This window comes from Dromiciops gliroides, chromosome 1, assembly GCF_019393635.1.
Source record: "Dromiciops gliroides isolate mDroGli1 chromosome 1, mDroGli1.pri, whole genome shotgun sequence".
NCBI classification, from domain to species: domain Eukaryota; kingdom Metazoa; phylum Chordata; class Mammalia; order Microbiotheria; family Microbiotheriidae; genus Dromiciops; species Dromiciops gliroides.
The window spans coordinates 26,740,220-26,762,134 of NC_057861.1; the positions used below are offsets into that span (position 1 = coordinate 26,740,220).

The 21,915-nt window shown below is 56.5% G+C and overlaps 1 protein-coding gene across 1 annotated transcript; it reads left to right on the forward strand.

Moving 5' to 3' along the window:
- Positions 1-74: 74 nt before the first annotated feature.
- On the forward strand, positions 75-21,805 carry DDX54 (DEAD-box helicase 54). Its single transcript, XM_043990211.1, has 20 exons — positions 75-310; positions 2,757-2,886; positions 4,006-4,076; positions 6,632-6,820; positions 7,530-7,579; positions 9,014-9,055; positions 9,202-9,297; positions 10,005-10,126; positions 10,333-10,394; positions 10,947-11,078; positions 11,764-11,974; positions 12,440-12,574; positions 14,728-14,955; positions 15,038-15,111; positions 16,317-16,505; positions 17,402-17,544; positions 17,645-17,758; positions 17,862-17,966; positions 18,297-18,406; positions 21,059-21,805. Exons 1-20 carry the CDS (start codon positions 179-181, stop codon positions 21,307-21,309), a joined length of 2,586 nt encoding a protein of 861 aa, XP_043846146.1. The 5' UTR covers positions 75-178; the 3' UTR covers positions 21,310-21,805.
- Positions 21,806-21,915: the final 110 nt, after the last annotated feature.

Below are 21,915 nucleotides of genomic sequence, written 5' to 3' on the forward strand. Positions count from 1 at the left end.
CCGGCGGGAGGGACTGCGCGGGGCGCGGTTGCGCCGGCACCGCCTCCTCCTCCTCCTCCTCCTCCCCCCCCGGCCCTTGGTACAGCCCGGCGTGGAGGGCCCGCCCCTAGCGCACGCCTGCGCCCGTAGCCCAGTCCTCGTGGCTTCACCGCGCTCCCAGCCCGGACCCAGATCAGTCATGATCAGGGCCAAGGCCAGGGGCTCGCGGCGCGGCCGTGGACATGGCTCCCGCCAGTCCCGCGACAGCGACATGGGCGACAGCGACTTCGAGATCCAGCCCGAAGGAGGCGGGGACGCCCTGGCCCGGAAGGTGAGCGGCCGAGGGGACGGGGAGGGGAAGGGAAAGGAAAAAGGGAAGGGGGAGGGAGCGCGGTGGGAGCGAGGGACCGGGGAACCTGCCCCAGCCCGGGAGTGAACGGGCCGCGAGGCGCGCGGGGGCCCCAGTGCACCCGGCCGGGCCAGGCTCGGAGCCCAGGGCCCGGCTCTTTTCCTGTCCCGAACCTCATTGGCCACTTCTCAGTGACGAGGCGGGGTCATTGTCTCCCCAGCCAATCAGAAGTAGCCGCTGGGATCCGCGTGCTTCCGGGGGGGGGGTAGTTGGGGGGTGTTTAGTAGGGAGCTGGGAGAGTAACTGACGTCATCAGCTGCTGGCCTTAAGCGGGGCGGGTCCGCTGCTGGGGAGAACCCCGATCTGCTGGGGTGCCCTCCGAGAGCTGGCGCATTACACTAGCTGGTTTATGGGGGTCACTAGACCTGTGGTTTCATTACTTATAGTGGAGACTTCCCAGGGGAGCAAACTCCCTCTACCAGTGCAGAAAGCCTCCTTCTCTGCAACTTACAGTGGGAGGCGGCTTCCTAGACCAGAGCTTCTTAAACTTTTTCCACTCGCGACCCCTTTTCGCCCGAGAAATTTTTATGCGACCCTGGGTCTATAAAATAGGTATACATAACCTTTTACTGTTGCCGAATTTTTCCTGCCCCCTACATTCAGTTACACGACCCCATATACGGTCAAGACCCACTGTTTAAGAAGCTTTGCCCTAGAGCACGGAGAGGTCGGGACCCCAGGCCTTTCTTTACCTCCCCTTCCTTGGAATTTTCCCCTTTCTCATTTCTATCCCCCAGGCCTCCCTGGCTTCTTCCAGGTCCCAGCTAAAACCCCTTTCCCCAGGCCCCTTAATTCTCCTATCTTCCCTGAGATCCTCTCCAACCGACCCTTGCTTGCATGTTGTCTTCTTGGGAGCAGAGACTGTTTTTTGCCTCTGTGTCTACACCGTTGTGCATAGTAGGTGCTTAATAAATGCTTACTAACTGTCCAAGGCAGGGTGGTAGTCATGTAACATCTATGGTTTACAAAGTGCTTCCACTACAACCATTTGAGGTAGACTTTGCTTGGCATTTTAAAGTTTACTTATTTTGTCCTGCAGTGAATAGAGCCCTGGACCTGGAGTCAGGAAGACCTGAGTTCCAATTTCTTTTTTGTTTTGTTTGTTTGTTTGGTGGGGCAGTGAGTGTTGCCCAGGGTCACACAGCTAGTAAGTGTCAAGTGTCTGAGGCTGGATTTGAACTCAGGTCCTCCTGAATCCTGGGCCAGTGCTTTATCCACTGCACCACCTACCTGCCCCCCTGAGTTCCAATTTCACCTCAGATGCTTCCTAGCAGTGTGACCCTGGCCAAGTCCCTTAACTTCTGTCTGCTTCGGCTTCCTTACCTTTCAAATGGGCATAATCATAGCACCCACCTACCTTTCAAGGTTGTGGTGAGAATGAAATGAATTAATAACCACGATCCTCTTGTGAACCACAAATGCCGGTCACTTGTCTTTCCTCCCAGCATCTCTGAAAGGTGGGCTGGGAAGGGCTAATTGTCCCAGTCTAGACAGATGAGGAAACTTGCCCATGGATGCACAGGGGGATGGAGTAGCAGAGCCCAGACAACCCCTGTCACTGAGTTTACAGTCACGCTGTCAGTCAGTTAGCAAGCATTTATTAAGCCCCTGCTATATGCTGGGTGCTGGAAATCCAGAGATGAAGAATGAGTGATCCCCTTTCTGCAGAGAGCTTACATGTTAATGTATGGAATGACACATGCTCACATAGATAAGTCTCTGTGCTTGTGTGTGTGTGTGTGTGTGTGTGAGAGAGAGAGAGAGAGAGAGAGAGAGAGAGAGAGAGAGAGAGAGAGAGAGAGAGAGAGCGCTAGGGATAGAGGCAGGAGTATAGGAACTTTCCGGTGAGGAAATCCTCCCCCCCCCCCCCCACACACACAAAAGATATGCAGGCATTTAAAGTAATTAGGGAGGGAAGTCACTAACCCTGTGGGGAAGGAATCGGGATTCTGCCCTGGACTCTAGTAGGATTAGTGAAGACACCAGTATGACAAGGGTTTGTTGGAAAGGGCTAGCAGGAAAGATTGGGAGGATGCAATGCCTTGCCAGTCACGGTGACCCAATAAATATTGATTGGAGAGCCTTGAATGCCAAGCTCAAGAAGCTGGTCTGCATTCTGTAGGCAGTAGGGGGCCACAGAAGCTGTGTGAGTAGGGCCAGATGTCCATGAGAGGTGCTTTAAATGAGTCAGCTTGCTTGGAGGGGCAGAGCTGTCTGCTCACGCCTGACTCTCCCCCTCCCTCCCGCTCTGTCCCCTGTCCCGCCAGCCATGGCTGTTCCACTGCCTGTGCCCCCTCTCTGATTTCCGTGGCACATCCAGATACCTGAGTGGTCCCCAGGTGATCCCGTCTCTTGCTCTCTACAACAGCCAGGTCTGGGTAAGCCCCTGCCTGCCTTCCCTGTTTCGGAAGCTGCCTCAGATGTCGAGCCTGACACCCAGGAAATGGTTCGTGCCCAAAACAAGAAGAAAAAAAAGTCTGGAGGCTTCCAGTCCATGGGTGAGTTTGCTGTGGGGCCACAGAGAGGGAGCTCATGTGGTAGCTCAAAGCTGGAGGCCCAGCCTGGGTGGGTTGTGGGCAGCAGGGCCTGGGGACCCGGGTGTTCATCAGGGAAGCTAATGGGGTGAGTATCGAGTGCCTCTGCTGGTCCCATGCAGTGTATAGAGAAGCACAGGATGGGCTCCTGCCCTCAGTGAGCTCATAGTCTGGTTGAGTTGTCAGGACTCACATGCCACCATCGGGGACCAATGAAGATGAAATCTGTTGAGAGTGGGCTATGCCTATGGGGGGGGGTGAAAAGGAAGAGGTCAGTGATGAGGGAGCATTTCGGGGGATGTCAGAGCTGAACTGGGAGGATTTGTAGCGGGGGGGGGGGGGGGGGGGGGAGGCCTGCCCAGGAATACTGGAGCTAGAATAGAGGGTGTGTCTGTGTGAGGGAGAGTGTGTCTGAGAACGAACATGTATATGAGTCAGTGTGTGTGTGTGTGTGTGTGTGTGTGTGTGTGAGAAAGAGAGAGAGAAGGATCATGGCTGTGTGAGTGAGTGTGTGAGCTGTGTGAGTGAGAGTGAATATGTATATGAGTGAGCATATCTGCTTGTGTGTGTGATTGTGTGTATATGTGAGTGTGTCAGTGTGCGAGAGTGATCATAGATATATGTGAGTGAGACTGAGAATGAGCATGTGTATGAGTGTGAGATGGTGTGATTGTGTGTTAGTGTGCAAGAGTGACCATGGATATATGTGTGAAAGTGTGTCTATGAGAGTGAACATGCGTATGAGTGTGAGCATGTGTGCGCACACAGGCACTGAATATAGGGTTAGGTGCTGGATCTGTAATTTTGTGACCCAGGAGGGCCTTGAGTGCATAAGTAACGTGCCCAAGGTGACCCTGGACATGGGGTTTAAGTGGGGTCTTTCCAACTCTGAGACCAGCTCTCTACCCACTGTGCTCTGCTGTTTGTCAGGTAACAAAATTGATAGTGCAGCATGAAACAATAGGGTAAAGCATGGGCGTACCCCTGATGGAGGGGAGGGTCGAGGGGGAGGGCCCCGGCACTTGAGGTTCTTGGGTTCCTGCCCCTGTTCTGGGATCTGATGAGCTTTGGTGTCTCCCCTAGGCTTGAGCTACCCCGTCTTCAAAGGCATCATGAAGAAGGGCTACAAGGTGCCCACGCCCATCCAGAGAAAGGTGAGGGAACCCCAGCTCCTTGTGTCCCTTCTTGAGACGTCCCCGTCCTGTGGTCCCCGGTCCAGCTCATTCTCTCCATTTTTAGAAGGAAAGGAGGGATTCTTAGGCTCAGTTCCCTTTAAAATGGGAAGAGGAATGAGACTGGACTCTTGCCTTCATTGATACAGAGAATGGCCCAAGTGAGGAAACGCTCTCCCCCAGTGCAGGTCAACACATTCTCTGTAACTCATAGAGAGCTGTCTAGAGCATGAAGAGGCTACACTGGGTCCGAGAGGACGAGAAGCCGGGGCTTCTTGATTGCAAGAGCAACTCTAGCTACTGACTCTGCTGCCTTCCTTTAAAACAACTTACTCAACTCAAACAACCTCCCTTCCTCCCTCCCTCTTCTCCCTCTGTCCACACAGGGAATCACCCTCTTACCTGGGGGTGCTCTGCCTAAAGGAGCCCATATATTTTGACTGCTGAAACCTCGCAGGACATCTTAGGGGTTACAGCTAGGTTTTTGTTCTCTTCCGTACTTATTTATCCAATCGTTAAAGAAAAGCAAACAAACCAGGACAATAAACTCTTCTGCCCCGCGTCGCTTCATCTGTGTGATTTCTTGAACCAGGGCACTGGAAAACCAGCCTTTGCTAAAGCCTACTGGGATTCCAGTGGAGCTTATGGATGGTGCCTCAAACCCACATCACTGAGGCTCTCACCCAGTGGCCAATGACAGGCCCCAGGCAAGCCTCACTTGGTCATTGTTTGGGTTTTGATGGTTCAGAGTGAATGTGAATGGAAATTGTTTTTGTTTTTGGCCAGAAACCCTGAGGGTCTCCTCCTCCCAGATTGATTGATTGATTGATTGATTGATTGATTTTTATTTTTATTTTTTTGCTAGGTAAAAGAGGCCATTCTTTGCCTCCTTTCTTACCTAGCCTTAATCATTGAATGGGTGTTGCCTCAGTCAAGGTGAGACCTTCAAAAGACCTTAGCTTAAAAAGGTCAAGGTCTCCCCTGGCATGGGGCCATCTCCAGTCACCCTGGACCCAGAGGCTCTGGAAGAGAGAGTGCACAGCCCTGCCTCACTTAAATTGACTTCACTGCCAGTCATGACACCCCCTCCCTGATGACAATGGGTCTAACCCTGTCAATGGACACCCACTTTCATTTACTTTAAAAGCCTCTTCTATCTGTCCATTTACCTTCTTGTCCTCCAAACAACCCTTTCCAGGAGGCTGGGCCTACTGTACAATTTTTACTAGTGGGGAAACCAAGGCCAGATTTGCCCAGTGTCCCACAGCAGGTCAGTTTAGCACATCCGGGACTAGAACCTGGCTCTGTGGACTCTGAATTTGTACTTTTATGGCTGGAGGGATTCCCAGTGAAGAGCTCCTTCCTCGAGACAGATTGGCACCTCCTCTGGACCTTCCAGTCTCAAAGAGTGGTCTGGGACACTGGGTGGTTAAGTGACTTGTCCAGGGTCATCAGAGGTGTGACTTGAAGCCAGCCCTTCCTGATTCTGAGGCCAGCTCTCTGTCTGCTATACCGGGGACCCCCCCCCCAGCCACAAGTGACCCAAGTTGGGAAGAATTGGACACCCCTGTGCTACCCCAGGAGGCCTCTGCTGACTCATGGTCCCGGGCTTTTTTACTCTCCATCAGTACTGCCCAGTGACCTTGGGTCTTCTCTTCTTCCCCCATCAGCCATCCCAGGGGGCTGGAGTGGGGAAACACACCAGTCTTCGCTCTGAAGACCCAGTGGGCATCAGGCCAGACTTGAGTATGGATAAAGCCCCTATTTGCCAACCCCTAACTTGGAACCAAGGAGTGATAAAAAGAATAATAATTCTCATTTCCAGTCCTCCCCTGCCCACCCCCACTTTGCACCTGTGATTTCATTAATGTGATGGTACGGGACTCCCAGGTAAGGAAACTCACTCTCTCAAGGCCTATCAGCGCCTGCCCTGAAATTTATCACATTAAAAGATGCCCCTGGCACTGAAGCCTCAGAGATGGGCCATTTTTCACAGTCAGTCGGGGTTGAAGGCAGCACTTGAACCCTGGTCTTCCCGGCTGCAGAGCTGGTTCTCTCTTCAGGCAGGCGGTCAGCCAGCATGTCCTGGTGCTTCCCCTGCCCTCTGTGTTACATCACAGTGGCTGTGTAGCATGTAGTGCAGGCTTAGCCAGTGCTTACTTCCCGGCTGGCCCATGAGGGACAGAGGGCAAAGGTTCTATTATCCTATCTGAAAAGGGCAGGACCGCAGCCTCTCCCTAGAGATGGGAGCCACGATGAGAGCACTTGGCCAAGGTCATGGGTAGAACAAGCCCGGGCCGAGGCTCACACGGGCACAGACTGGAGGGTCGAGGGGACCTCAGCCGTCCCTGGGGAGCCCTCAGCCCCTGCCTGAAGTCCAAGCAGCCCATTCCATAACCAGTATTTTTCCCCCCACATCACTGTCTCTCATCCCCTCTTCAGCCCTGTTCCTGGCTTAGGCTTGAGGGGGATGAAGGTAATGGGAACAGTGGTGACATCCCTCCTTTGCCTCTGACCCTGTGCACTCCCTCCTGCAGACCATCCCCGTGATCCTGGATGGCAAGGACGTGGTAGCCATGGCCCGGACAGGCAGCGGAAAGACGGCCTGCTTCCTCATTCCCATGTTTGAGAAGCTCAAGGCCCACAGCGCCCAGGCCGGCGCCCGGGCCCTTATCCTCTCGCCCACGAGGGAGTTGGCCCTGCAGACGATGAAGTTCACCAAGGAGGTGAGTGGGGCGGGGCTCGGTGGTCAGGGTCTGCAGGGGGTATGCTTCACCTTCGGTGTGTCCTCAGCCCTTGGGCAGTCAGGTGAGGCCTAGGGCCCTGGCTCAGTATTTTCACTTTAAACATATAAAGTAAGAGACAAAGAGATTCCAAAGGAAGCCAGTCATAGACGGCGCTTGCCAAAGTGGCCACATTATTTTGCAGACCTCGATGTAAAGTGATTTTTATGTAATGTGGATTTGCCCTTGCATGTAGAAGAGGGAGGAAGAGAGGCAGGAAGGGGGCCTGGTCCTGCCATGCGGGGACCTGGCTAGAACTGAGAGAGAACATCCGGGGAGAGGCGGGGAGACACAACAAAGGTCTCCTCAGGAGATCCCAAGCCAAGCCCCCGGCCCACCAGTGACAGTGCTGGTGGTCTCTCCACATGGCTGCTCTGCTTTCACTTGGAAAGTTGTACTGGGGGGGGGGGGGGCTATGGAGCCAAGCTGAGCCAGGGAGCAGAAAGAGCCCGGTCCTATACAGTGAAGTTAACATAGGTGTCTTTGGAATGCGTGTTTCTTTCAGAATTCTTGACAAAAAGTTGAATTTGCATAGTGTGAATTTATATAAAGTGAGCACTGTCTATATGGTGAAGCCGGGAGGGGCCTGGAGGAGCCGGGAGGGTAGAGAAGGGGAGGCCTGGCTTCACCTTTTGTCTCCTTTGCTCCACAGCTGGGCAAGTTCACCGGCCTGAAGACAGCCCTGATACTTGGGGGAGACAAGTAAGAGCTCCTTCAGCGTCCTCGTCCTTCCCCTCCCCTCCTCTCGGCCTCTCTCAGCCGTTATTCCTTTCTCAGTAACTTCCGTCCTTCCTTTGTTTCCAAATCCACCCTTGCATTCTTGCCCTAGCACCCCCTCCAACTTCCTTGTCACAAAGAGTCACAGATGGACAAAGCTCACCAGCCCCCGAGCAGAGACACCCCCCCCCCCCACCTTGGAGGCTTAATGAACGGAGTGCTGGATTTGGCACCAGGGAGGCCGGGGTTCAAGCACCATCTCTCGTGTAACTCGCCATGTGACCCAAGGCAAAGCCCTCCCCCAGCCTGGGCCTCGGGCTGCATCTTACGGGTTGTAGAAGGGGCTCCCACACCTGGCAGAGGCAGGATCGGAACCCAAGCCCTAGGGTGCAACAAATCCAGTACTCTTTCCACTGGAGCACTGAGAGGTTAAGACATTTGCCCAGAACGACACTGCCAGCATGTATCAGACAGGGCTTGAGTGGAGGTCGTCCTGATGCCAGGGCCAACCCTCTCTCTTCAGCCGCACCCTCCCTCTCGTTGTTTAAGGCACAGCCCTGCCATCCTCTCATTGTCGAGGCCCCCCATTCTTTGTGGTGTTTGACTGAAAACTTGTGGGTTTCCTCTTCCCTGATCAGGCTACATCCCTGGTGCTACTCTTAGGCCTGCTGACCACACTTAGAGCGGAGGGTGGGATTGGACAGCACAGACAGAAAGGGGCAACATTTATCTGATGCAGCTAGGGAGAAGGTGGAAGAAAAGTGTGTGTGTGTGTGTGTGGGGGGTACGTAACTGTTCTTTGGAAAGGGAAGAAAGGAGGTGGTGGGGAAGAGGTGACAGGCCAGACAGTTCTTGGGACTGACCAGCAGGTGGTGCACTCAGCCCAGGACAGCTTGGTTGCTGTCTGGAGCTGGGTAGAGAAACGTGTAGAAAGAAGGCTGAATTCTCTCGATTTGGGCTGAGCAGGGGCTGCCTTGTAGAGCTGATGACTTAAGCATGCTGTTCTCATCATGGGTGCTGAGCACTGGGTACCTGTATCATTATCAGCTCAGTTTGGATTTTTCATTCATGGGTTTATTTCACCCCTTCTTGACTTCTGTATGTATTTAACCTGTCCTCCTCCTTGGGATACCTTTTTCTACACCGAGGGTCTTTATTCTGGACTGCCTCTCGCTTCATGTTGTCTAGGCTTGGGTTTCAAAAGCGTCATAGGATTGAAGCTCAAGGAACCTCTTTCTTTTAGTCCTTTCATTTCACCCATGAGAAGTAAGCTTAAGAATCAGGATTTGAACCAGGTCCTGTGATTCTCAGGCCAGTTCTCTTCCCAGGGTGTTTGGCTCTAGGGGTTCCCAAATCCAGGTTGGTGCTGGGTGCCCTTCCTAGCATGACATGGAGACTCCCATTTTCTCTCTTCTGCAGGATGGAAGACCAGTTTGCAGCACTACATGAGAACCCAGATATGTGAGTGTGCAGAGGGAGAGGGCGGACTTCAGACCCCTCCCCTGCATGCCAGACATCCTTCAGTTTGTGGTTGGGAGGGGCCCTGGGTGAGGGGGAGGCTGGGGCTGGGGCTGCCAGGGCTGATGGAGGGGGTCGTCCCATTGCAGAATCATCGCCACCCCTGGGCGTCTGATGCACGTGGCTGTGGAGATGAATCTGAAACTTCAGAGTGTGCAGTATGCTGTCTTTGACGAGGCAGATAGGTGAGGCGGGGCCAGCGGCTCCAGCAGCACGGAGGAGAGGGTTCTTGGGAGGAGAGTTGGGGCTCCCTCGCTTGGCTCCCCTGGCTTGTGTTGGATTCTAGCTGGCAGCACCTCCGTCCTCTTCCCTTCCCCATTGTAACAGGCCCCTGTATCCGCACATCTATTGAGTTTGCAGAGAGCCCTTGTGCCTGCGCCCATCTGGGCCTGTCCTTACTGACCCTGGCAGGGTAGAGAGGGCAGGGAGGAGGAGACTGAAGGAAGCTGGCCAGGGTTTCTTAGCTATAGCTCTAGAACCCTTTAAGACACAGCTCACACACTGCCTTCCTGATCCCCCAGCTGTCCGCCCCCAGACTCCCCTGTGTGTGACTGTTGTTCATGTCAGGCAGCAAGGGGACACTGAACACCAGACCCACAGTCAGGAAGCTCCAGCCTGTGTGCCCCAGGACAGACAAGGCCTGGCCTTTCTCAGCCTCAGGTCCTCATTTGTTAAAAAAAAAAAAGGGGGGGGGGAGATAATCCCAGCCCCTCCCTCTGGGATGCTTGTGGCTCAAATGAGATGATGTCTGCCTGTGTGTGGATTCTCTGAATACTTAGATGTGTGTGTAGACCCCCAGAGGGGAGGCGTCATTTCCTCCTCTGGCCCAGGTCCGGGCCTGGCTGCGTGCTGGAGGCCTAGCCTCCTCACCCTCCCTGCTCCCCTCCCCCAGGCTCTTTGAGATGGGCTTTGCCGAGCAGCTGCAGGAGATCATCAGCCGTCTCCCCGAGGACCACCAGACTGTGCTCTTCTCTGCCACGCTGCCCAAGCTTCTCGTGGAGTTTGCCCGAGCGGGTGAGCAGCCTGCCCACATGCACGCCCCATCTTCACCCTTGTCACACTCCCTTGGGTGGAATGGGAGCCAATGAGAAAGAAGGTTCCTGGGTGAGTGTGGGTGGGCATGGGGTGACCTGCTGAGGCCCCTCCCCGCCCCATCCTTGGGCAGCCCCCTTCGACCTGTCCTCCCCCCAGTTCCCTCCTCACTCCGTGACCTCCCCCAGGTCTCACGGAGCCGGTGCTGATTCGTCTGGATGTGGACACCAAACTCAATGAGCAGCTCAAGGTGAGGTCCTCAGCCCTGCCCAGCCCCTCTCAGGCCTCCGGGGCTTCCTCTGGGCATCTGCAGGGAAGAACAGAGAGGAGCCACCCGAGCCGCCCGTGGGGGGGGGGGGGGCAGAGGCCTAGTCTAGGCCCACAGATGGAAAGAACAACCAGCCCTTAACCTGCATCAGACCCTTGACAGTGTGCACTTTTTCATGTCTTTTATCCCATTTGAACTTGAGGCCATAGTCCATAATGGATGGGGAACTTGGACCTGGGAGACCTGGGTTCAAGTCCTACCTCTGACACACGCTGGCTGGTGACCCTGGGCAAATCACTTAACCTTTAGTGCCCTGGACAGCTCCAGGTGGGAGAGACAATACCCCCCTGCATTGTTAAGGGAGATCCCAGCCCAGGAAATCAGTGGTCAGGGCCTGTGCTCTTGCCTGTCACTATTGATCCTCACAGTCACAGACATGTGGCTTTAGCTCCTCTATCAAAGGGGGACACTGAGGCACAGAGAGGGAGGTGACTTGGCAGCTGCGGGACGCTCACACTCTCCCCCACATGTCAGATGGCCTTCTTCCACATCCGTGAGGACGACAAGCCCGCCGTGCTCCTCCACCTCCTGCGCACCGTTGTGCGACCCCAGGACCAGACCGTGGTCTTCGTGGCCACAAAGCACCACGCCGAGTACCTCAAAGAGGTGAGCCCTTGGGGAGGCAAGAAAGAGCCGGCCCTTGTCCATATGGAGCAGCAGGGAAGAGTTCCCTGCAGCGCCACCAGGGGGCAGGCATCTCCTCAGCACAGCCTGGCCTGGGATGCTGGGCAGGCACTTACACTGATCTCATTGGCCAGCTTTGGGGGGGGGGGGGCGGTTGATGTGTGTGTGCATGTGTGTGCACTGTGCACGTCTAATAAACACACACCACACACTTGCCATGCATGCACACACCTGTGTCACGCGTGCACACAACACGTCAAAACCCATGCTCACTGTTCATGGGTGCCTGCATTTTCTACATGTGTGGTACATGGCACACTCAACATGTCACACCTATACAACACTGCACACATGCATTTATCATGTGTACACACGTCTTAGCTCATGAATGTGCCACATGTGTCTGCATGCCTGCGCCCTGACACACGTTCTGATCTGTGACTGTATTGGCTTCCCCCCCAGTCTTTCTGCCTCCCTGACCCCCGTCAGGGACTGTCTCATGTGTGCATTTGTGTTCCCCCAGTGCAGCTTCTGGTCTGTAACAAGTATCTAGTAAACGTTTGTTGGTTCATTGATTGCTTGGTTTCTTGGGGTCAAAGTAGGAAATGGGGATTCCCGTATCCCTGTCTCTGGCCATCCCCACCATCTTTCCCTCCCTCTCCCTCAGCTGCTGACCACCGAAGGCGTGTGCTGCACCCACATCTACAGCTCTTTGGACCAGACAGCACGCAAGATCAACCTGGCCAAGTTTGTGCACGGCAAATGTTCAGCCCTCATTGTCACCGATGTGGCTGCCCGGGGCCTGGACATCCCGCTACTGGACAATGTGATCAATTACAACTTCCCTGCCAAGAGCAAGCTCTTCCTGCATCGAGTGGGTGAGCATGAGCTCTGATAGCCCTGGCCTGACATTCTGTGTTCTAAAGCCCCCCCACCCCCACCCCAGCTCTCATGTCCTGTTCTATGAGCCCTCCCAACCCTGACATCCCCTGTTCTAAGGCCCCTCCCAGTCCTGACCTTCCCTGTTTGGAGGCACCTCCAGCCCTGACATTTTATATTCTAAAAGCCTGTTGGAGAGTCAGGGTTACCATGGAGGTAGCCAGGGGCCTTACTGAGCCTGGTAGAAGCTGTGATTCATGTGCCCTCTTAGCTTTGCCAAAATGCCCATGTCTGTTTTGTCCTCCCGGCAGCCCTTTGAAACCTCACAGAGCAGAAATTATCCCCATTTTGCATACGGAGAAGCTGAAGTGACGGCCCGAGGGCCCACAGAAAGGGCTGGCTTCTCAGCTGCGTCAGGCCATCCTGATGTCCCCCCTTTAACCCCTTTAATCTCCTTCCTGCAGGGCGTGTGGCCCGGGCGGGCCGAAGTGGCACAGCCTATTCCCTGGTAGCCCCCGATGAAGTCCCCTATGTCTTTGACCTTCACCTCTTCTTGGGCCGCCCGCTCACCCATGCCATCCCCAATGAGAAGCCCTCAGGTAGCTGGGCCAGGGAGGGGCCAGGGGCCTGGGGAGGTTGTTGGGATCCAGGAGTGGGGAAGGAGGCCCCTGCCCTGCCCCTCTCCCCTCCCCCGAGAGCTTAGGATGGGACTGGGAGGGAAAAAAGGTCATTTCCAGCCCAGAGCTCCGCGACAGGAGAATGGGGCCTTTGTGGATGGCGTCCTCCCCGGGACAAAGGCTCCTTTCTTCTGCTGGGGCTCTCCGGGCCGCAGGAAGCCCTCCCAGGTGGATAGTGTTCGGTGCTTGACGAGGCCCTGTGTGGCGAGGAAGGAAGCTGAGCCTCCTGGTGGAGGGCAAGGCCCCTGGCTGGCCCCTGCCCAACGCCATGGCCCAGGAAGCACTTGGTCATTTCTCTTGGGGCCAGGTTGTCCGTCAGCCGCAGATGCCACGCTGAGGAATTGGGCCTCAGTCCTAGAGGCACTGGGGAGCCACAGCAGGCTTTTTGAATAGGCACGAGGTAGATGGGATAACATGTCTGAGAAGTGGCCTGTCAGGAAGACCTGGGGCATGGCCCCACATGGGCCGAGTGGAGGCACAGAGCAGTGCACTGGTGGAGGGATTCTTAGCAGGAGTCTGTACAGTGGTGCCTGCACAGGCCAGGGCTATGTTTGCTAATGCTTGGTGAGTCCTCCCCGCTCCTCCCCTCTGCCTTCCCCGCCCTCCTCCCTTTGCAGGTGAACTCTTCTCTGAGGGCAAAGATTGTCTTGTTGTTCATGTTTGTACCCCCGGCCCTTAGCTCAGTGCCGGCACACAGTAAGCACTTACTTAATGCTTGACTTCACCCTAAAATCCTGGAGGGAAGGGGGGAAGGATGGAAGAAAAAGCATGGATTAAGTACCTCCTGGTGCCAGGCACAAGTGCTTTACCAACATGGTCTCCTTTGATCCACACGGCCCCTGGGAGGGGGAGGTGCTGTCATTGCCCTTTCACAGAGGAGCACACTGAGGCAGGCAGAGGGGGAGTGACTTGCCCAGGGTCACACAGCTAGGTGAGCTCAGGCATGTCGAGCGCTCCATCCAGTGCACTGCATAGAAGCCAATGTAGTAGCGAAGGAAGGACTGGAGGGGGAGCCTGATCCCCAGAATGTGCCCTCTAGTCTTTGTATCCAACAGGTTACTTTTACCCCCCTCCCCCACTCTGGGTTCATCTGTCTGGGCTCCGAAGACATGGAGTGACCCCTGACCCTCCCTCCTGAGATGGTCTAAGAATACAGGAGATTCTCAGACTGAAGAGCTGGAAGGCAGCAAGCTTTCTGTCAGGCCTGAGCAGAGAGCTGGGCAGGAAGAGGCATAGCCAGGAGTGGGGGGAAGCTGGGCCAGCCCAGACCCCTCCCCAAGATGGAGGCCTGGGGGGGGGGGGCGGTTCCTTTAGGGCCATTCCACCCAGACCTCTTCATTTTGCCCAGGGTCCTTCCACCGTACTATGGTGCCTCTTTATCAGAGAGATTCTATTTTTGTCAGCAGGCATGCATACGGTGCCTACTGTGTGCCTGGCACTGCACACAGTAGGGGCTGGGGATAGGCAGTCAAAAATCAGTTCTGCCTACAAAGAGTTTGCATCCTGACGGGGGAAGCAAGGGTGTGGAGGAATCAGGACAAACTGTACAAAGTGCTGGAGCCACTAGGACCATCAGGAGAGGGCCACTGGGCTTAATTAGCGATAAGTTAGTAATCACAGCCAGAGTTTCCCTAGAGCTTTAAGGGTGTCCAAGGCACTGTGCAGCGTCTCATCCAAACCTCACAACAACCCTGGGAGGTCTGTGCTTTTATTATTCCCATTTCACAGATGGGGAAGCTGAGGCAGACATTGGTGACTGTGACTTGCCCAGGGTCATACAGATTAGCAACTGTCTGGGGCAAGATTTGAACTTGCTTCTTTGATCCATCAGTGAATGCAGCCAAATGGATGGGGCACTAGGATTGAAGTCAGAAAGACCTGGGTTCCATTCCTGCCCCAGACACTAAGTGACCTTGGGCAAATCACTTCCCCTCCGCCTGCCTCAGTTTCCTCATGGGTGGAATGAAGGGGTCGGATCTGGTTGGCTTATGGCTCCCTTCTGGCTCTGGGAGGTGGGAACGAGGAGCTTGGGAGGCGGGTCAGGGATGGGCCTACTCAGTCTCGGCTCTCCCCAGAGCCCAGCCCAGATGGTGTGTTGGGCCGAGTGCCTCGGAGCGTGGTGGACGACGAGGAGTGCCGCCTGATCACAGACCACGACGTCTCCTCGGAGCTCCAGAGCCTGCGACGGGTGGCCGAGAATGCCCACAAGCAGTACGTGCGTTCTCGGCCAGGGCCCTCCCCTGAGTCGATCAAGAGGGCCAAGGAGCTGGACCCCACTCTCCTGGGCCTGCACCCCCTCTTCAGTGAGTCCCCCTCACATTCCCTGGGGGAGAGGGAGCCCTAGACCGGGCAGGGCACTGACGGGCTTCCTCTGCCTGCCTCCAGGCTCCCGGTTTGAGGATGAGGAGCTGCAGAGGATGAAGCTCGTGGACAGCATCAAGAACTACCGATCCCGGACTGTAAGTGGAGACGGCTCGGCCTGGCTGGGGGGGGCTCAGGATGGGTTTAGAGACGGCTCGGCTGCAGGTTGTACCATCCACGTGCTCACCAGTCCAGGCCCCAGAAGTGGCTCAGCGCTCACAGCCGCTTTTCTTCATCCCAGGCTCCTCAGCTTTTACGTTTATAGCTGGACAGGGTCGTAGAGGCCACGGAGGCCAACACTCATTTTACAAATGAGGAAACTGAGGCTCAGGGAATTCCATGACTTGCCCAAGGACACACACTAATGTATCTCCTCCTGGCCCTGCCCAGCGAGGTTTGCCCAGGAACAAAGATTTTAAAAGAAAATAAAAAACACTTCAGCAAAAGCAACAAATCGGTTAGCGGAGGCTAATACTGTACGCAGTGTTTCATACCCGTAGGCCTCCCACTGCCTCCGATTTTAAGCTAGAAGAAGCTGCTTTGGAGATGAGGAAACTGAGGCACAGAGCTTTAGTGACTTGTCCTAAGTCGCACTCCTTAGTAGGAGTCTGAGGCAGGATTTGAACCCAGGCCCTGAGGATTCTAGGGCCCTACCCCCATGCCATGTTTTCTCAGCTCTTCTCGAGCACCCCACTTGGTCTTTCATTTTGTTTGTATGTTCTTTCTGATTCCTGTTTCCTTAGGCAGCCTGGCACAGTACCCAGAGAGCTGGTCTGGGGTCAAGTCAGACCTGGGATATGTCCTGGCATTGTGACCCCGCAAAGTCCCTGAGCCTCTCAGGCTCCCCTGGCAGCAGCCTAGACCATAATCCATTAGTATTGATTAAGTACCTACTCTGTGCCAGGCGGAACACTAAGCACTGGGGATCCAGATAAAAGAGAGATTAGAGTGGCATGAGTGTAGCCATGTGCAGTCAATCCTGGTGGCCTTCCTGGAGGAGATGGGTCTGACACAGCAGCCACCAAAAAGTGGTTGCCAGGGGGGCAGCTAGGTGGCACAGTGGGGAAAGCACCGGCCCTGGATTCAGGAGGACCCGAGTTCAAAGGCGGCCTCAGACACTTAACACTTACTAGCTGTGTGACCCTGGGCAAGTCACTTAACCCCCATTGCCTCTCAAAAACAAAAAAACCCACCACCACCAACAAAAAAAAAGTGGTTGCCAGTGCCAGCCCCATCCTCATCCCGGCCCAGGGATGAGGCAGCAGCAGCACTAAGGGACTTCTGCTCTTCCTGGCCCCCCCAGACCATCTTTGAGATCAACACCAACACCCGGGACCCAGGCAGCCAGGTGATGCGGGCCAAGCGGAAGCGAGACCACAAGGCCATCGCCAAGTTCCAGCGGGTGCAGCAGGAGCGACAGCAGGCACAGCCCGGCCTGGTCCCCCAGCCCCAGAAGAGCCAGGAACCAGAGGAGGAGGAGGAGAACGTAGAGGTACAGATCCAGAGTCCCTGGGGGTGATGAAATGGGGCCTGAGGAGGAGGCCGATCAGGACAGCTGGGTGGCCCAGGGAGACAGGGAAGACCTGAGTTCCAGTTCAGCCTCAGACACTCCCTAACTGTGTGACCCTGGGCAAGTCACTTCCCTTCTGGCTGCCTCGGTTTCCTCTTCTGTAAGATGGGGATAATAATAGCACCTGTCTCCCGGGATCGTTACCTCACGTGACCTTTGTGGACCTTAGAGCCGTGTGCAGATCCTAGTTATCATCACCATTACCACTGTTAGGCCTGGCACAAAGAGGGAGACAGAGCGGGATGATTCTTCAGAACGTGCAAGGAGATTCCCAGAGTGTGGGACCACAAGGGCCGGGCTGGGAGGGAGGCGCAAAAGTGCTCTCAGTTCAGTTCCACGTAACCACCGGGAGGCCTTATTTGGGGGCCGGCCTCCCTCAGAATGGGAGGAAGAGGTTCAGGGGGGAACACGGTCTCCACGGCCCCCATGAAGCGCTTAATAACTATGCCATCCGTCTGTCCATCTGTATCCTGCCAGCTGTCTGTCCTCTCATCTGTCTGTCTGTCCTACCCCCCTGCTGATCTGTGTTGGGCATCAGCGGATGCCCAGCGGGGGGAGGAGGCTAGAAAGGTCACTGGGGCACGGCTGAGGCTGAGGCCCAGAGAGGACACCCTGGCCCGGCTCACTCAGGAGGCAGGAGTTGAGCCAGGCCTCACACCTGGACCTCACTGGTGTCCCGAGGCAGGGTCCTTTGGCACACACAGACCAAGAGCGGGGTGTTAGACTCTTAAAGGGCAGGGTTAAGCTGGGGGAAGGAAAAACATCCGGGGGGGGGGAGCCAACCAGCCAGTCAGCTTGGCTCTGGTCCTCCTCCCCAGGATGTGTTCACAGAGGTGCTGGGCCGGAAGAGACGGCGGCCTGCGGCACCAGGCCAGGAGAAGAGGCGAAAGGAGACGCCCCAGCACCGCGATGAGGACTTCTACATTCCCTACCGGCCCAAGGATTTCAACAGCGAGCGGGGGTGAGGGGCAGTGCCAGGGAGGGCTGGGGCCAGGGCCCACGGGGGGGGGGGGGGGTACCACGCCTGCTCATCTCACAGACCCCCGTCCTTTCCCTTCCAGCCTGAGCATTGGTGGTGAGGGCAGCGCCTTCGAACAGCAGGCGTCCAGCGCCGTCCTCGACCTCATGGGCGATGAGTCCCACACCCTGACCAAGGGCCGACAGCTGCTGAAGTGGTAAGGCCGGGACCGGGCGGGGGGAGTCTGTCTCAGCTCCCAGCCCCGTCAGTGCCCAGAGAGCCTGCTCAGCTCCGTCTCCCCTCCCCCTTTCACACCCCAGGGACCGTAAGAAGAAGCGGTTTGTGGGGAATACAGGCCAGGAGGACAAGAAGAAGATAAAGACAGAGAGTGGCAGATACGTCAGCAGCTCCTACAAGAGAGATCTGTATCCTTTCCTCTGCGTGGGTGTGAGGGCGCTTGGGGGCTGCCCATCCATCTCTTTCCGCTCTTAGGCTCTCCTCCAGCTCCCCCTTCCACGGCTCGGGGCCGGGCCCCCAGCACTGGGGAATGGGGCAGGGGGCATCGCTGCCTGGAGGCTTCCCTCGGGCAGAGTGCAAAGAGAATTGGGTCTGGAGCCAGGTTCAGATCCTGATTCCACCACATCCTCCCTGGGGCCCTTGAGCAAGACCCTCCTTGACCCCTGTAGGCCTCCTCATCTGAGGTCCCCAAGGTGCCTTCCTCTCCATCCCGGGATCTCCTTAACCGCCCGTCTCAGGTATCAGAAGTGGAAGCAGAAACACAAGATTGGCGACCGGGACTCGGAGGAGGAGGGAGAGGCCGAGAGGCGAGGCTGGAATCAAGGCCGAGGCCGAGGGAGAGGGAGAGGTGAGGGAACTGACCTGGGTGGGGCGGCCCTTGGGCATGTCCCATGGGAATGCTGGGACCCTGGGAGGTGGCCTGAGCAACAACTGAGGTGAGGTAGGGCAGTGGCCAGTGTGTCTGCCCACCTCCTTATGGGTAGGGAAACTGAGAGAAAGTAGGGAATGACTTGCCCGTATCACCCAGTGAGAAAATCAGGGGGTTGAGACTAGGGAGCCCCAGGCCAAGGCTTTCTCTCCCAGAAGATGCAGCTTGGGCTCCTGCTGTTGGCCTGGGTCGTTTCTCCCCTCATGCCTCGTGCCCAGCACCTGCATGAGCCCCATGGCACCTACTGGCGTCCTGGCCCTCCCCCAGAATCTGTCCAGAGGAGCTTGGCGATGGCGCCCTTCAGCCCGACCAGGCAGCGGGGGGGCACTTTCCTGCTGCATCGGGCAGATGCGAACGTGCCCACCCCCCCTACGCAGACATTGTCACAGGAGCCCAGTGTTGGCAGGGCCCCCGCGGCCTCCTCCCTCTTCTCTAACCCCCTTAACTGTGGTCTCCCAGCCCCTGCCGAGCCCCTCCAGGATTGGGGGGTCTCACTCTTGTTCCAGCTGTTGGGATCTGATTCTGATTTGGGGACTTCCAAGGCAAACCTTTGGCACGAGGGCATCTCTCCCAGGCGTCCACACCCCCCAGCCCAAGCACCCAAGGGCTTGTCTGCCCAGGTAGACACATAGTAGCCCCTGCTTCTCTCTCCAGGGTTCTCTGCTATGTGCCATCCCACGGCTATCTTCTGTCCCTGTGCTGGCCAAGGGCAGCCAAGGGTAGCCAAGGGTCTCGGGGGCACAGTGAGGCAGCCAGACACAGTGGTTAGAGCGCTAGACCTGGAGTCCCCCTCTTACTAGCTCTGTGACCCCAGGCGAGTCACGGTCACTTCCCAGCCTCAGTTTTCACATCTGCAAAGTTGCAAAGTGGGACTAACAGTAGCCCCTCCCGCCCAGGGCTGGTGTGAGACAGAATGAGAGGGTCTGCAGACCTTCAAGTGCCCCAGGGGTGTCAGCTCTTATCATTAAGTGTCTTCATGACGCCCCTCAAGTGTTTTAAGGCTGCAGGGGAGCAGAACGAGGCTCTGGCCCTGCTCCTCCCCACTGCACCCAGCAGCCACGTAGAAGCCTCTATTTATTCTGGCCTCTTATGGGTATGTGTGTGTGTGTGTGTGTGTGTGTGTGTGTGTGTGTGTGTGCACGTGCACACACGCGCGCACATGCAGGTGTCTGCCTCCCTCCTGTCCATCCATTTTGTTGTCGGGGTCCTCCCTCTGCATGTGTGTGGCTGTGGGCTTTGCTCCCAGCTGCCCTTTTCTGTCTCCTCCTCCTCCCCCTCCGTCTCTTGGCCAGACGTCACACATGTGCCCTCGTTTCTGTATCTCCCCCTTTCCATGTTTCTCTGCCTTGTGCCTCTCCCCTCCCCCGTTTCTCTGTCCCTTTGCATGTCTCCTCGTCTCCCCGGCTCCCCATGTTCCTCTGTCTCTGCAGCTCTGGGCTCCTTCACACCCTTGGCTTTCGGTTTCTATTTTTAATTCTTAGCGGTGGCTTGTGGGGGGGCTGCCTCTGGGCTGGGTGAGGGAGGCGGGACACGAAGCCTCTTCTGTGCTGGGGGCGGGGGGGACCCCAAACAGACATGTGAGCCCAGAGATGTGAAAGCAAAGCGGGAGGCTGGGATTCCCTGGGGGAGGATCAGCTGCTCTCTCTCTATCCACCATTGAGGTGGCCTTAAAATGGTGACAGGAATAGTTGGAGTTGGGCGGTAGAAGGCCTGGGAGATCGTGGAGAGGGGGCGTCACTGATAGGGGCTGTCCTTGGAGGTGGGGCCTGGGGACAGCTGGCAGCCGGGGTCTGATCCTGGGCCCCCTAGAGACCCCAGCCTCTCTGTGCCTCAGTTTCCTTACCTAGAACACCATTACCCCGTGTAATAAGAGCCAGGAATACCTGGGCGCAAATCCTACCTCAGACACTCAATGGCTGCTGGTGCCCTCTCTGAGCCTGTTTGCTCATCTATGAAATGGTGATAATAATAGGGCCTCCCCTATGGGGTGGTTTTGAAGTTCATTCATCGTCATCATCATCATTGATTCATTCACCAGAGCTGCCCCACCCTAGCGGGTCTTCATCTCCCTCTGGAGATGGATCACCCATTTGGGGGCCAATGGATCACTGGGAGAAGGGAAGAGAGAGGACTTTTGAGGGCCAGGGGTTGCCTGGGGTACCCCCCCTTCCCTCTCCTGGGAGTGCTGTCCTCAGTGCCAGGAGGAATCCTAGGGGTACAGATTTAGAGCAGGAAGGCTTCTCAAAGGGCATCTGGGCAACACCTGCATTTTACAGAAGAGGAAACTGAGGCACACAGGGCCTTGGCCAGTGACTGGCTTGGGTTCACATAGTTAGTGTCTGAAGAAGGACTGGCACAGATTATTCCCCCCACCGGCCCCTTCCTGCAGCCTCAGAGCCCCAGGGGGTAAATGGACCAGATGTGAGACACCGGCAAGAGCACCACACATGGAGAGAAGGCATTCAAGTCCCCGGCTGGGCTTTTCCCCGCCGCGTGACAGGGCGGGTTCCTTTATTTCCTGGGCCTTGGGAAGGGGCGGCCTAGTGACCCCCCTCGGTTGTGTCCCCGCAGGGGCATCAGCGGGCCGGACGCCGGGGACCAGCGGGATGTCAGGGCCCCGTGGGCGCGTGCGCTCAGAGCTGAAGAACAAGCAGCAGATCCTGAAGCAGCGCCGCCGAGCGGAGAAGCAACGCTTCCTGCAGCGAGGGGGTCTCAAGCAGCTCTCTGCCCGTAACCGCCGCCGGGCCCAGGAGCTGCGGCAGAGCGCCTTCGGCAGGCGGCCAGGGGGCAGCCGGAAGGGCAAGATGAAGAAAAAGATGTGAGCAGCTCACCGCCACCCGCCCACCCGGGATGGGCCAGCCCAACCCCAGGCTCCCAGGGGTCCTCACTGACGGACAGGGGCTTCCTGTGGCCCGACCGCTGCCTCCCTTGGGAAGAAGGAGCCCACCAGTCTGGCCGGACCATCCCACACGGCCCCCATGGGGTCCTGTCTCCCACTGGGGCGAGGTTGGCCTTTAAGGACCCGGGCTGTGGGCACGGCCCCCCGGCTCCCAAGGAGTTAACATGCCTTGCTTCCTCCTCCTCCCTCCCAAGACGAGGAACCTGTTCTGCCAGGCCCTGCCGCTCCTTCATCCTGGAGGACTGGCACCAGGCACCCCAGGCCAGCCTTGATCTATCTCCCCCACCCAGGGCAACTCACACCCCTCCCCCAGGAGACTCTGCCCAAGATGGGCCATGAGGTACAAGCCTCTGGGGCCCAGGGGAAGCATTGCTCCCCAGCCTTACACACAACAGGTGCCTAATAAATCTGGAATCAAATTTGTTGAATTGTCCTGACTGGGAAGGGGTTAATGGCATGTGTCTAATTGTGAGAGACGCATACACAGGTCTTAGTCTGCTCCTAGACATATATGCACATGTCCAGATCT